We start from the raw sequence: 15,299 nt of genomic DNA, 5'->3' as shown, positions 1-15,299 counted from the left end.
TAATTAAGCAATTGTGAGAAATTGTTCTTACAGGAAGATTTGCACTATCCTCATCCCTTCATACAAGATTTGCTGTGGGATACTCTCTACATTCTTATTGAGCCTCTTCTAATGCGTTGGCCCTTCAACAAATTAAGGGAGAGGGCCCTCAAACAAACAATGAAGCACATCCACTATGAAGATCAAAACAGTCGATACATTACCATTGCATGTGTAGAGAAGGTAATATAGGCAACAAATAATAGAAAATGTTGCAATCTCAATGTCATACATATCTGGACTTTGTTCAGTCGTTTATATGGAATTACTTACCCATTATATGGATATATTGTGTAATGCATACTTCAATTGGCACAGTCAATTTTAATGCTTGCATGTTGGGTGGAAGATCCAAATGGGGATGCATACAAACATCATCTTGCCCGGATTCCAGATTATATGTGGGTTGCTGAAGATGGAATGAAGTTGCAGGTTAGTTTAAATGTTTCTTATGTATAATATTTTAAATTATGTTGTTTTTACAAAAGTAATTTTGTGCTCTTCTTCTTCCACAACCTACTGCTAAAATCTCTTTCTTCTCCTTTCTTTTCCTTTCTTTCTTTTCTTCCTATATTTTTTGAATTACTGCAAGTGTATTTCTCAACTGTTAGATTTGTATAGGCCCCCATGGGCTAGGGTTTTCATTGGGTTCTCCTCTTTGGAGAGAAAACTAGTAGAGGGCCAATAGGTAAGGAGATCATTCAATAATCTATAAGACATCATGGCAATGATATGCATTCAACCATGATGGGTATAGAAAGCCACCATAGTCTCAACACAGGCCAAGCACTTATGGCCCATGTGTAAATCTCATTCACATAGAACGAAAGATCATATGTAATAAAATAAATCTAATTTAAATCTTGTAAAAACTAAGACCATTTAGATCAGCACACTATCATTCCATTAATGAATCCATTTGTTAAGTAAAATTTAACTTGATATATGGGACCAACTGAAAAAAAAAAGAAAAAAGAAAAAGAGTCTGGCCCATATCATATATTAGTCTAAACCAAATGGATTTTTCTTGCTTTAATCTAACTTAATTTGAGTTTTGAAAGCATGTGCCAAACTGGTTCATGTGTTGTCCTATTATACCCTTGATCCAAGTCTAAATTCGATTGTTTAATCAGTGATCTTAGGGGCTGTTAATAGTCCCCAAAAAACCATGGGTTCGGCCTAATAACTTTGGACTAAACCTTGGTCCGGCCTAGGGTTTGGTGTTCTAAAACATGTACTGACTTCAAAGTTTGTGTTCTGGAAATTAACAATACAGAATCATAATCAAAACACTAGAAATAGAGCAAACAATCATATGCAAATAAAATAAATTGGCTGGGAGTTTGGTGATCTGAATCTGATTTGGAAAACTGCAACTTGCCATCAAACTACACTGTGCACCCAACTTGTACTCCTTTGAGAAATATGATTCCCAGATCTCTATGTAAGGAAATTCACAAAAGAAAAACCCTAATTTTCTAGTTCTTACATCAGAAAAATCCAAGGACAATTTGTCAAAGAATAAAGAAAACAATTAATTACATATTGCATATAAAATTTGAAATCACATGATGTAATTAATTCTTGCAAATAATAAAGATTTTGAGCTCCACCACTCTCGAACCCAAAAATTCAAGATTCTACTACAAAATTATTCTAAATAATGTCAGAAAATAAAATAGATTAAATATTCAAATCATTGGCCCAGTCTGAGAACAGAATTCTCAATGTAGATGATATGCAAGTCAAATTGGCTTATACTAGTTCTGGCCGATTAGATGCATAGTTCAAATCTGCTCAAGCTTAGTATAAAAACTGAAACTAATGCTTCAATACCACTATTGGAAGTCTGAAACTCAGTTGTTTCATGACCGAACTTGTTAGGGTTGATGGCCAAATTACAAAAAAGGAAATCAGCATAAGCTGAAGAACCGATTTCCTAGTATTTAAAAATCTGATTTTTTTTATTGAACTTGAATTAAATTGGATCAGATTTGAAATACAAATTAAACTGAGAATACCTGATATAGAGTCCACAAGTTGCAGCTCTCAAAGTGGTAGTTAATAGCCAAAATTCAAACTTAGATCGGCCTTCCAACTGAAGATGGCATAGTTGGAACTTGAGGCCAATCCTGCAACAATACTTTAGTTGATTTTGATCTCCAACAGATTGAAATTCATGTATCTATATGAACCACTTAATCTCTTATGTCTTTTTCTCAAAAGCATAGTGGAAAGCAGTGAAGAAACAATTCCCTCCTTGGCTGGTCTGAACTAAGGTTTATGTGAAGCAAAAGAGAAGAGAAAGAGTAAAAAAGTGTCTAGGATAGTATAGGTCAATCTCTTCCTCTTATCCCTCCTTGGCTATGTTGTGGGAACAGGGGAATTGGAGCTTAAATGAATACACAGCAGTCTATCCGTCTGGAGAGGTCAAGGTTCCAGCACCGGCTAAGGTGCGCGTGCTGCTCCCATCGAAGGTTAAGATCCATTCTCTGTTTTCTACCAAGGCAACCATGGGTATGTCTCCAGGGACTTCCTTTGATATAGGGAAGTCAGAAGTTGATGGAAGGGTACCCAATAGGTCAGCAGCTGCTTGACACTTGACACTTGATGGCTTTAGGTTGTGTATACTCTAGCTCATATTCGTTGAGCTGCATCATCCATTTTATGAGTCTGCCAGAAAGGGGAGGTCTGACCATAAAGAATTTCATCGGGTCACTTCGTGCGATGAGTCACAATTTTTACCACAAGATATAGTATCTAAATTCCTGTGTAGCAAAGACCAAGGCCAGACATTATTGCTCCATGTGAGAATAGTTCTTTTCTGCCACCTTGAGGGTTCTACTAGCATAGTAAATGGGGCTTTCTATCTTACTCTCATCTTCCTGTGCCAACAGGCACCCTATGGCTTTCGCCCCTTAGCCAATGCTTGCTTCAGCCACTCAAAAGTGTCCTGATGCTCCTAGGTCCATTTGAACTCGATAGCTTTCTTGACTAATTTCATCAATGGAAAGGCTGTGCATGCGAGGCCGGGAACAAACCTCATCAGATAAGAAACTTTTCCGAGGAATGTCTTTAACTGGGACTGGTTTATTGGTGATGACAGATCTAAGATGGCTCTTACCTTGCTTTCATTTGGATGAATCCCAGTTTGATCTACTCTATAGCCTAAGAATTTGCCTGATTGTACTCCAAATGCACATTTTAGTGGATTCAACCTCAATTTGAAATTTCCGCATCGGGTAAAGATCTTTCTTAAGACTTCAGGGTGCTCCTCTTTCTTCTTGGCTTTGATGACTATGTCTCTACATAGCACTCCATTTCTTTGTGGATCATGTCATGGAAAACACTAGTCATGGCTCTCTGATATGTGGCTCTGGCATTTTTCAACCCGAAGGGCATCATTTTATAATAAAAGTTTCCTATGGTCGTTCTGAAGGCCGTATGGGGCGCATTTGTGGGGTCCATGAAGATTTGGTTGTATCCACTGTAGGCATACAGGAAAGAGAAAAGTTCATGTCCCACCGTCGAATCTATCAACACCTCCATATTAGGAGGGGGGAATTCATCCTTTGTACAAGCCTTGTCCAGGTCCCTAAAGTTAATGCAACATCTGCGATAATGTGAGGTTAGTACCTAGGTGTTGTGTTATTGCTAAAGAGTTGGGTGGGAAACACTATCCTTAGCTGTCCATTCTTCTTCTTCACTGGAACTACATTGCCTAACCAAGGGGGTGTGCTATGGGTTTGATGAAGCTTACTTTCAAAAGTTTCTCTACTTCCTCCTCAATCTTTAACGTTAGCTCCGGCTTGATGATCCTCTACGGCTGCTTCACCGGCCAAAATTTTGGATCTATACAAAGAGAATGGCGGACAAGTTCTAGATCAAGTCCTGGCATCGGGTCGTATGACCAGGCAAATACATCCTAAAACTCTGTGGGGAGAGCACGAGTTAGGTTGGCTCTAGGCTTTAAGAGTTTTGCGATAAGGTGTGCCTTTACCTTTTATAAGTACGATGAATTTTTCCTTATCCTTGGTTGCTAACTTGGCAGATATATACAACGGTCTTTTGTCAGATCCATCGACTGCTAAGTTGATTTCTTCCAATGGTTCTTCAACTATGTCGATGGTGTCCTTCATGCATTTTGGGGGTGTCCTAACTTCATTGCAGTATTTTAGTAAACCTTCTTTCGATTCTTGAGGTTGTTCAATTGTCATTTGTTTCAAATTTTAGATATTTTATGCTTTCGTAGGTATATGGTCTGAATGTTGTACCTCTATGCCCAATTCAATGGTTGAGCCATCGTTTGATGGCATGATCATAGCAATATCGATTTGTGATGTGGTGAAATAATGCTAGTTGAAACATTACTTAGAGTCTTTGGTTAGAAAATGTGTATGCCTTTTTTGGAAGTAATAGAAATCGAAAAAAAACCTTTTTGAGAAATAGATTTCACTCTAGGTACATACTTCGATCAAGTTATGTTAAACAATTTATAATGATCATACCTCGGGGATGGCCTTTTTAGTCGTGGGTGTTCCGTCACTCTCGTGGTCCTCGATGATGGTGTAATACTCTTTCCCATCGTCCCCTATCACCCATACGCATTTACTCTTCTTCCATCGTTCTGACATTCTTGCAAGCTCGTTCCTGGGCGGATGTGGCAGCTTCATCCCCTCTACTTTAGTTATCTTCATCTTGTCGTCCTCTGCCAACTCCATGAAATAGACGGCATCTTGGAGGTGTCTCGGATTTGTCAAACAGGGCCCTAGTGGCCGGGATCCTTATTGACCTCCCTCAGTATCTTGCCTTGATGCATTGGTGATATGTTGAAGGGACAAGGGCCAGATCGTGTATCAGTGGCCACCCCAGAAGTGCGTGGTAGGAAGTCTTCCCTTGAACTACTTGAAACTCTTGCATTATACTAAATGGTCCAATCGCGACTTGTAGCTCTATAGACCCTTTGGGGGTTGATGGGCTACCATTGAACTCCATTATTTCCAACAACAGTCCTTTGATGTCCTCTTTTCGAATACCCATCAGCTCTAAAGTGTGGACTGGGATGAGGTTTGTGGAACTTCTGGGGTCGACCATTGATCTACGCATGTCATACCCTCCTATCTTTTCCATGATGTTCAAGGGCCATTGTGAAGGGGATCGACAGCTAGCATATCGTCTGCTGTGAACTCCACGCTACTACCGCAACTATATGGCTATAGGGGGTATCGGGACACTTTTGCCAGCTTCCTGATAGTCAATTTTTGTGTTGTTGTGTTGGCTCCCTGTTTAGTGAAAAATTGGTGCAATTCTTTGCTCTGTCCAGCCTTTCTATCAGGGCATCGACTTGGTATTGTCCAGTTGCCCCGACTACGTTGACGCTACCTCCCCGGGTGTGTACTGATACGGTATCGGTTTCTACACAATTTGGTCCCTTTGTCATGAATTGATCTAGCTTCACTTTCTGTGCAAATATCCTTCTGAGGGTGAAGCAATCCATAAACTCATGATGTGGTGTCTGGCGATAATTACACCACCTACCGCAACGGTTGTCCTTCTCTAGGTCTACTCCCGGAGGTGGCGGCGACAAATTAATAACTCTAACTTCAACCAACTTGTTCATAATCATAATTACCTCCTCCCTGGTGCAGGGGAAGGGAGAGGTACTGGTGCATCTCTTCTTCCTTGGGTGTTGCCACTCTGGTACGGCCCTTATCTTGTTCCCCCATTATTTCTCGACCTCTTGTCGATCGCATACACCTCTTCCTTGTTGTACGGGGGTGTGCTCTTGACAATTCGCACTGTCCTCTGCACATTTCAAAAGATGGCTAAAGGTTTTTACTTCGACGTTTTCGATGCCAATCCGATATGCAAGGCGCATACCCTGAATGCACTATTCAACAAAACTCTTTTCAGTAGCATGCTCATTGAAGATGGAATGAGTGAGCTTCTAGAATCTCATGACATAAGCAAGAAGGTCTTCCCCTGGCCCCGTTCTACATTCTGCAGGTCGGCTATCATCATCTTCCTTTCTAGAGTGAACCACTTCGATAGGAACCTCTTGGCCAACTCACCCCACGAGTTGATACTCCCGGGGGTGAGACTCATGAACCATGTGTATGCTGGGCTGGTCAATGACTTTGAGAACTCTTGTACTTTAAGGTCCCCATCGAGAGTTAAAGGACTGAGGGAATCTTCAAATTTGCTGATATGTTCCTACGGGCTACCCCTCTGCCCATCATACTGTGGCCATTGTTGGGGAGAAGTATACCCGGTAGGGTAAGGTTTGTACAAGATATGGTCAGAATAGGGCCTCTACAAGACTACCGAGTCATGGGCCCGACTGCGGCTTTCAACCATCAGCCCTTGGATGTACTCCTTCAATTCATCTCTGCTGAAGGGAACTTCTGATACGAGGTCGGCACTAGGGAAAGTGCGAAACTGGTGGGCGGGTACAGAGCCCACCTAAGATGGGGCCGGGTTGGTCTTGTGATACTGCTCTAGGACACCGAGGAAGGTGGGTATGGTACCAGAAGTATGGCGGCTAGGATTGGAATTCGGGACACTGGGGATGGTGGCGGCAGGTTTTTGTTCAGCCTAGGCTGAATGGTTAACAAAGATCTGGAGGGCGCTCCTTGTTTCCTCCATGCCCTATTTAGTTTTCTTGAAATGCTCTTCAAAAAGCAGAAGGGAAGGCTTAAACTTGTAGACCTTGTTTGACAAGATCTCAATATTAGCGTGGATGGGTGTTTCTATCTCAGGCTGATTTTCATCTCCTAGGTTGGTGCTTTCTTGAACGTTGCTCTATTCCTCGGGGATGGTATTGAGGTTGATCCTTCTTGAGGCCATCCTTCGTGATCAAAGACGAAACCAGAGATTCTACTGTATGACTGAGGTGTAAGGCTAGGTTGAGGATTGTGGAAACACAGGAGTATTAGTGGCAAAATGCTCAAGATTCAATGGTGTCTAACGTGAGGAGGACCCTCTATTTATGAAGAAGATCCCGAGATCCTAAAAGGTAGGAGATGAGGATCTCCACCCCGTATCGAGAAAGGAAATATGTTGTTTGTTGGAAATTATTGGGTACGCTACTAGGATATCGCCACGTGTCTCATGAAGATATTCTCAAAGATTAGCTTTCCTTATCCTCGATATCCCTCATTACTCACGTGTGCTTCTACCCTTTTGCATGCCATGACTAATCCTATGTGGCGACGATGATGTCACCATCTGAAGGTCGGTATTTTGTTAATGCCTCATGGTGGTTCACAAAGTGCTTCATTGTAATGGGTTTGCATGTGTTTGGGCACGCATGGGCCTTACCATGGTCTCGGCCCATTGTCCTCCCCGACCCACTACTAGGAACGGGTTTGTAGGTGGTGAGTTTCCCGCACATCACCACGAGTGTGACTTCATCACACACTCAAATGTACTTGGGTCTTTTAGGCGAGTCTTTCTGAGACTTGTTTAGGTTTGGGCATTGACTGGACTTGGTGGGCCGCGGGTTTATCACAGTTCTGCTTAACATGTTGTGGGTTCATCGCGACGATAACGATGGACCATAAGTTCATTGGAGCATGGGGGCTTGACTACAGGCTGCTTGTAAGTGTTTCTATAGTATTATTCTTGGTGTTTGAGTGCTCTTTGAGGGTCCGGGTGAGTTGTACACACCTACACTTTGAATTTCTCCTTACCTAAGAAAAAGTAGGATTGCCTCCACCTCTTGAAACACCATTGATTGGTAGCAAATGATTTGTGCTTCTATGGGACCCATGGCCCTGCTATCCTCAACGTCTTCGCCTAGACCTTAGCAACCAAACACTCACCTTGAACTTATGCTTTATGGAGCAATATTGAGCTGGCCTTGAATTGGCTCTTGCTAAAACCACCATGGAATCAACAACCACCATCTTGATAGATCGAACATTGGCTACCCCAAAGACTCTAGCCCTTCCACCACAACTCTCAGTATAAAACACCATCCCTAGAACCTCTACCTCCATCTTCACCATGTTAGGTAGATCAGCCTAAGCTAGGGCCTAAACCAATACAAAAGCACCACTTCTAAGGCTCTCCATTTGAGGTTATCCAAAGCTACATCTACAAAACCCCAATGCATTGACTATTTTCTTAATCGTTTTCTAACTCTAGGCACAAAGGAGCATACCGAAGCATCACACCCTCCATCTCTAGTAGCCGTTAAAGACCACACTCCTTTCAGGTTAGGGCTCCAATACTTGAAAACAACTTTGTGCCCATTGCACCAAAATAGGCTCAAATCTAACAATCTTAAAGCCTCTTCCTCTGATCCCAACATGAACAAGAACCTACCGCCAAATAGGGTTCTAAATTCCCTTCTCCCCTACCCACTACATGAGAACTCCAAGCACTTTTGGAGACCCAAAGTACTCAAAACATCTCCTTCTACCTCACCAACCAAGTAGCTACACAATTCTACCTCTCTTTCATGAACTCCCTTATGCCTGCCCTCAACATTCTAACCTTTGCATCTCCCTCCTCTATAATACCAAGCTCCATTCTAATCTCTACATCCCATCAATGCCGTTGTTTTCAAATGAGATAAATATACATTATTCTATCTAGAGAAATCATTTTTAAGTATTTGTATCCTACTGTAGTCAAATTAATAAAATGAACCAAGAACTCCCTCCCTAGTGAAATGTTCCATTTTATCTCTAGAAATGTGACCTAATCTTTTATACTACAAATTGGATAAGTTCTTATTCACTTAGCTCCTTTTATTCCCAATCATATATTTTTCATGCATACTCTATAGGTTACAAGCTAAATCAGAGTGCAATTTAATCTTATAATGATTACTGCCTAACACCACATCCAACAAGAGTAAAATCTTTGTTCTTAAACTCAAATTCAAAATCAAAGAAATCAAATTTCAAAACTGAAATCAAACTTTGTAGATAAATAAGTACTATCTACTAAATCTCAATAAGCGCAAAAATCTAAAATGGGATGATAAGTCTCTACAACTTCAAAATCCATTTCTATTTTGTTACCAATTTTTATGTTGTGTTCTCCCTTATGCACCAATCGACTTGATAGAAACTATAATATGTGTTGTACAACCTGTATCCACCAAAATGTATTCAATTGGCGCACCAACTAGATTGGAGTTAGAAATCAAAAAGGAAAAGTCATTACCATTCTTGTTGAGACACATTGCATGTTTGGAGCACTCCTTCACTTGTTCATTCTTATTATAAAAGAAGCAAACGAGTTCCCCACCATCTATAACTACTACCTTTTCCTTGCCCACTCTTAAATTTTTCTTTACAAAGTACTTCTAATGTGGTCTAGTGGAAATGTGAGAAATTTTGTTTAATTGAACACACATGGAAATTCGCTCACTCATCTTTCACTTGTCTCTACTTATTATAGTAGACCATAAATGAAACAAATTGTGCAATGAAGAGTTTGCAGAAACTTTTGGATATTTTAATTTTCCATTTTAAGAGTCACCCAATGGATTTTAGTAAAGAGGTGATCTTTATGATAATTATACTCATGTCATTTCAGTGCTCCCACATTTCATACAACCTCATCATCATTCAACCTTCTGCTTTCCTTGAACCCTTGCAATGTGTTACATGCATGAGTGAAAGTCCTAGAATCAATACACCAGGATGCAAAAGTGAGGACAATTCCTCTTCCAATGCTTAGTCTGCTTAGAGAAAGGACATTCCTCTTCTACTTTTTCTATTTGCCTTCCTTTTTTTGGGGCCTCTTCTTACCCTTTGTTTTCTTCTTGCCAAATTTTCCACCTTGAACAAGAATGGCTATTGGCTTGTCTTTCTTAATCAGTTTTCCAGATCTTTGCAACATATTGTTGCACTCCTACAAACTAACTTTTAGCTTATTCATGTTATAGTTCATGACAAACTAATTGAAGGATGAAAGTAGAGAGTTCAGAGTGACATCAATTTTGGTGTCATTGTCAAGTTGGGAGCTAAGAGCCCCCAATTCATTTATATAACCTATCATCTACATAACATGGTCATGAACTGGTTAACTTTTGGCCATCCTCGTATTCATTAACGGTTTGAGGACCTTTGGTCTTGCAAGATGGTTCTACTCCTCATACATGGTTTTTAGACTATCTAGAATATCTTTGTAGATATCAATTTTGTCAAGTTGTCTCTAAATAGAATTATCTAGAGAATTTTTCTCTTCCCATTCTTGATATTCCCTCCTTCTTGCCTTAGAAGCCCTATCACCTGGACGTTCTGGTGTTGGGTTTTTGGCAACCTTGTCCAATTTCTCTGATGTAAGCACTACATTCAGGTTACGAAACCAATCTGCATAGTTGGGTCCTTTCAATTTGTTGTCATCTAACAATTTAGTGAACTGTTAGTGTACCATTTCTAATAAAAGGAACGATTAATTAGTCCACAACCATAATATTGTTTCATGTAATCTTCTATAGAATGGACTTTTATATATGTTCCATCTCTATTAGTTCATCTTTGAGATTTCCCTCATATATTAGTGACGATGACACAGTTCATGTCCCTGGAAATGTGGGAAATCACATAGACGCATGGGGCTAGTTGTTTCAATTGCATAACCCCACCACTTTTTGTGAAGGATTACATATCTACCCTTCTAGTGAGCTTTCACTTTGGCCTCCATCAGACAAGGCTCATTGCCATTTTAGGTTTTATAACCGATAAGTGCAAACCTATCATATCAAGAGCCCCAAGGTACTATGGAAGTGTCTTCCATTTTAGGATAGGCCCCTCCCACTAGTCTAAGACGCCCCTATCATCTCATGAAGCAATCCTACTAACTGTCTCAGTAAAATGGATAGCCCGATTTTATGATGCATCTCCACCCACCAATTCAGCCTATTTTATGCTAATGACGGAAGGTCTTTAGAGAAATCTTCTTATGATATTCCGTATCTCATTGAACTTATATTGATTATGAGGGAACGTGTATATCTGTCCCTAGGTCAGATTTAGGTCATACCGTAGTGTTTCCCACTGACTTTCACATAGTCAAATTCAAATAGGCCCTTAATGGGCTAGGGTTCCTCTGAGGTTCCTCTTGGGAAGGAAGCTATTGGGGGGGCATTAGAGAAAGGAGATCATGTAATGATCAATGAGCATCATGGAAATGATGTGCATTCAACCATGATGATCGTGGAGAGCCACATAAGTCAATACATGGGCCATGCACTTATGGCCCATCAATGAATCACATCCACTCAGCACATCACATATACGTACATAATTGATCCATATCAATTTAAAACTTATAAAACCTAGATCCATTTAGATTAACACATAACCCATCAATGAACCAAATTATCTAATAATTTTATCTTGGTATATGGACTAAACTGCAAAGAGCAATTCAACCCATCTAACATAAAAGGGGTTTTCAAGTATGGGCTGACTTGGTCCATGCAATCAGCCATCAAACCCCTAGCCTAAAACTGATTTTGGGTAACTTAAACAGTGATCCAAGGGGTTGTGATCAAATCCCAATCGGCCCAACAAGATTCGACTAAAACCAGGTTAGATCGGCCTAGGGTTTGGTGTCCAAAATATGCATCAATTCACATAGGTAATGATATGAAATTCTCAGTTATGACTCACAATCATATCATAAAAGAAATAGCAAATAATCAGAAGTAAATGGCTAGGGCTGATAGTGTGATAGTCTGAATCCAATCTGGACAAAAACTGCATCCCTGCGAAACTGCAATCTGCAAATCGATCTCCATCTGCAATCTATCTCTTCTCTGCAAGCTTCAATGATTTCTTTGATAAAAAAAATAGAAAATCCCTAATTTATATTGCTTACATCTGAAAAACTTAATACATTCTTTCTAGAAAAGAAAATTAATTAATTACATACCACATAATCAAATTAATCAATTCGGTGTGCACAAATCTTGCCACCATCAAGAGTTCGATCTCCATCACACTTTTAGCCCAAGATTTCAAGAATCTATAATATAACAATTCTATAATATATCAGAATATATTTATAAAAATTTTAGATCATTGTCCCACTCTGAGAACCAAATTCTCAGAGAACTGCTCAAATCGGGTAGACTAATTCTTATCGATTTGAGTTTTGGTTCAATCTAAGGGCTGAACCTAGTTCTCTGATACCATTGTTGGTAGGGTTAGGATCCATCATATGGATGGCCAAACCATGCTACATGGCTGGGTGAAATTTCAAAAATTTCCTAATCCTTCTAGGAATCAAATTCCCTATGTTTTGAAAAATTGCATTTTTCAGGATCGGTCTTGCACTAAATCAAACCATATTTGAAACCTATCAAAGAGGGAGATGTATACCTGATACGGAAACCACAAACACAGATCCGAAGGTGGAGTTCATACAAAAATCAGTCCTAAAACCAGCCTTCACTAAAGATGGCGCAGTGTATTCCAGAAGCTGGTTCAGCAACACAGTTTTCTATAAAACTGAGATCCAACTACTTGGATCGAATTGAGAATGATGAGCCTAATATCCCCTAAATTTTTCTTACAATAATCAGAGAAGAACTGATCTAAATCAGTCCCAAATAGTTGATGTCAAATTGGGAAAAATTGGAAGACAAAAGGGTGTAGAGAGAACCAGAAACTGCAAAAATATAAAGTTGTCTTGGACTGGTCCACCCCCTCTTCTTTTATAATCTCTTATGGAGCTATCTCCTAATCTAATTAGGAGATAATATAGATATAAATCATATTGACTCTAATTAGAGATATACCTTATCTTCTTATAAGATTAGGTTCTCCATACCTAGATCCAAGCCTAGATTCGCCCTATAACACATGGCAACTTAAGTTACCATGTGACAGCTTAATTAATCATTTTAATTATGAGCCTTAAGCCCATCAGCTATAAGGCTCACGACCCAAGGGTATTGCATGGACAACTTAGGCCTAATTTGTATGAAGTGGGACCCCACAATGACCTCACATAAGTCCACATGGGTTCGGCCCAGCCTCTCTGAAAAGGTTTGGCAGAATTCACTGCTAAACGCAGTGAACCTCTGAACACATTACTATGGGCTCAATATGGGCCCAACATTTACACTTAAATGGTCGTTGAATTCAGCCATCCTATGAAGACCTAAGGATAATGGACTTAAGTAAGATAAAGCCCATCAGGTAATCATCCCTTAATGGCCTGTTACACTTAAACTCTCAGCCCATAATGATCAAACACTACCCAATAGGGTAGGACCTCTCCCCTAGCTATAAAGTACAGTATCATACTCTCTGCTCGGATGGATCCCGGGAATTAAAACGCTTTTGCAAACATTTTTCATAAAACATTAATATATATCATATAAATGTATTGAAATCCATTGCTGGCAGTTTAGGTTTCCATCAGAGAGAGTGTAAGTCCTATCATTCACTTTGTCTGACAGAGGGGCTAATCCTATCACCATGATCACCCACTCAACTGAATTCTCAAACTGCCCTAACATACCCAGGTTTTGACCCTCAATGGATCTCACTGATTGGCATATCAAAGACTGTCCAATCCAACACGTAATGTAGTACCATAATCAAGTGTAGGGGTTATGTGTAACTTTCCAATTTTTCCCATCAATATTCAAGGTCCAGGGCATAATTAGAAAATGGTCCGAGTTCAGTGTTTCATCTAAACATACACTGCATGTGCTTTGGGTCTAACCATAGCAGATGAGACAAGCTGCCCCAACTTCTTTGGTAGCGCATCAGTGTCAGCCTTGGTAGAATAAACTCCCCAAGTCTATCCAACGGCTGAAAACATTCTAAACTAACATGAGTCTCATAAGTATCCAATTTAAGGAGTAATTTCACAGAAATATACCAATATCAACATGAAACAATAATGTACTTTTATTCATTTACAATAAATGTATTTGTACATCAATCTGATTGGAGCTAAGGGCATACACTGTCTAATAGAATATAAGGGCCATTACCCTTTATTCCACCTTGATAACTTATGAACTAGGTCAGGTTGATAATAGGTTCTTGTTCAGAATTATTTATGCATCCATTTTTTCCTCCTCCCCATTATAAAGCCTTGATCCACTAGAGCCACCTCTCTTCACTATTTTTTGGACCCTCAAAACTTTTTGGATCCATGTCAACTACATGAGTTTCCTTATCTTGCACATGAGCACTAGTTTCAACAATAGTATCTCTTACTTTGTAACTTTGAGGATTTGAGGGAATGCCTAGCCTATGTTTAAGACATTGTTGTCACTGAACTTTTTCAATTCCATAATATCCAAATTTTCTTTTACCTTGTATTTCACATCATCTAATTCACCATTAGTTTCTAATATTGAAGATATCTCCTTCCCACTAAATTGGTTTGAGTTTGAGTTATTGGTAACCCCATCATCATCAATGCTCACAAAACAATTATCATGATCTTTTCCCCAATGTGAGTGACCTTGTCATCACCACTATTGTTCTCTTCACCAATATCCCTACCTTTAAGTTGAATCTGTTTAGTTTGATACACTCCATAATCATTATTAATACTATTGTCATCAGTGTGCTGAATGTGGTTGCCATTTTCTCTAGAATCATTTGGAGCATAAGGACATTATCCTCAACAAGTTCAGCTTGAATTGCGGTAATAGTGGTATTATTATCATCCACTTGTTGTGCCTCCAGTGAATTAATCAATATATTTCTAGCCTCTTGGCACACCAGATTGCAAGAATCCAGAACCATTGAAGAGTATTCAATCCTAGTATCTATATTAACTAAATTTGACTAAAAAATCAGAGCACTTATCAAGTTTGTGTTTTCCATAACCGACTCAATCAAAGGTGTATCCTCAGTTAGTAGCTAGATTTGGATCAATTGTAGATGTACTTACTGATTTTATGTGTTCCTCAATCAAAGGACACTTTCCTTTCCCAATAGAGGATGCACTTGCCTTCCTCATATGAGTACCAAAAGGTTGCCAAATTTGAACTTGCATGTTGGAGGTCACCAGAGTAACTTCCCTCACTGTCATCACTGAAGTACTAATTGACATTGGGTCTGTGGTTATAAGAAAGTTTGACTCTAACTAGGGGTGAGCATTGTTTGGTTAAATCCAAAAAATGAACTGAAATTTTCGGTTTAGGTTTGTTTGGTTCAGTTTTTTTGGTTTTCGGTTTTTTCGGTTTGGTTAATTTGGTTTTAAAAAATTTTGATTTTAGTTTCGGTTTTCAGGATTGGAAATTTTGTTAACCAAAAAAACCG

General features: G+C 39.5%; 1 protein-coding gene across 5 annotated transcripts in view; it reads left to right on the top strand.

Annotated features, from left to right (window-relative positions):
* The window catches only part of LOC104589208 (taraxerol synthase-like), a 41,016-nt gene that overhangs the window by 7,385 nt on the left and 18,332 nt on the right, over nt 1-15,299 (top strand). For all 5 annotated transcript variants that reach the window (XM_010247451.2, XM_019196295.2, XM_010247450.3 and 2 more), the window contains exons 8-9: nt 34-222; nt 358-471. In XM_010247451.2, the coding sequence (XP_010245753.1) occupies nt 34-222; nt 358-471 (303 nt within the window). The remainder of the gene's footprint in view (nt 1-33; nt 223-357; nt 472-15,299) is intronic.

The sequence above is a fragment of the Nelumbo nucifera genome, chromosome 8 (genome assembly GCF_055504915.1).
Source record: "Nelumbo nucifera cultivar China Antique chromosome 8, China Antique-T2T, whole genome shotgun sequence".
In the NCBI taxonomy this organism is placed as follows: Eukaryota; Viridiplantae; Streptophyta; class Magnoliopsida; order Proteales; family Nelumbonaceae; genus Nelumbo; species Nelumbo nucifera.
Note: the sequence above shows the minus strand (reverse complement) of the source record. Positions and strands in the feature narration are given on the sequence as shown.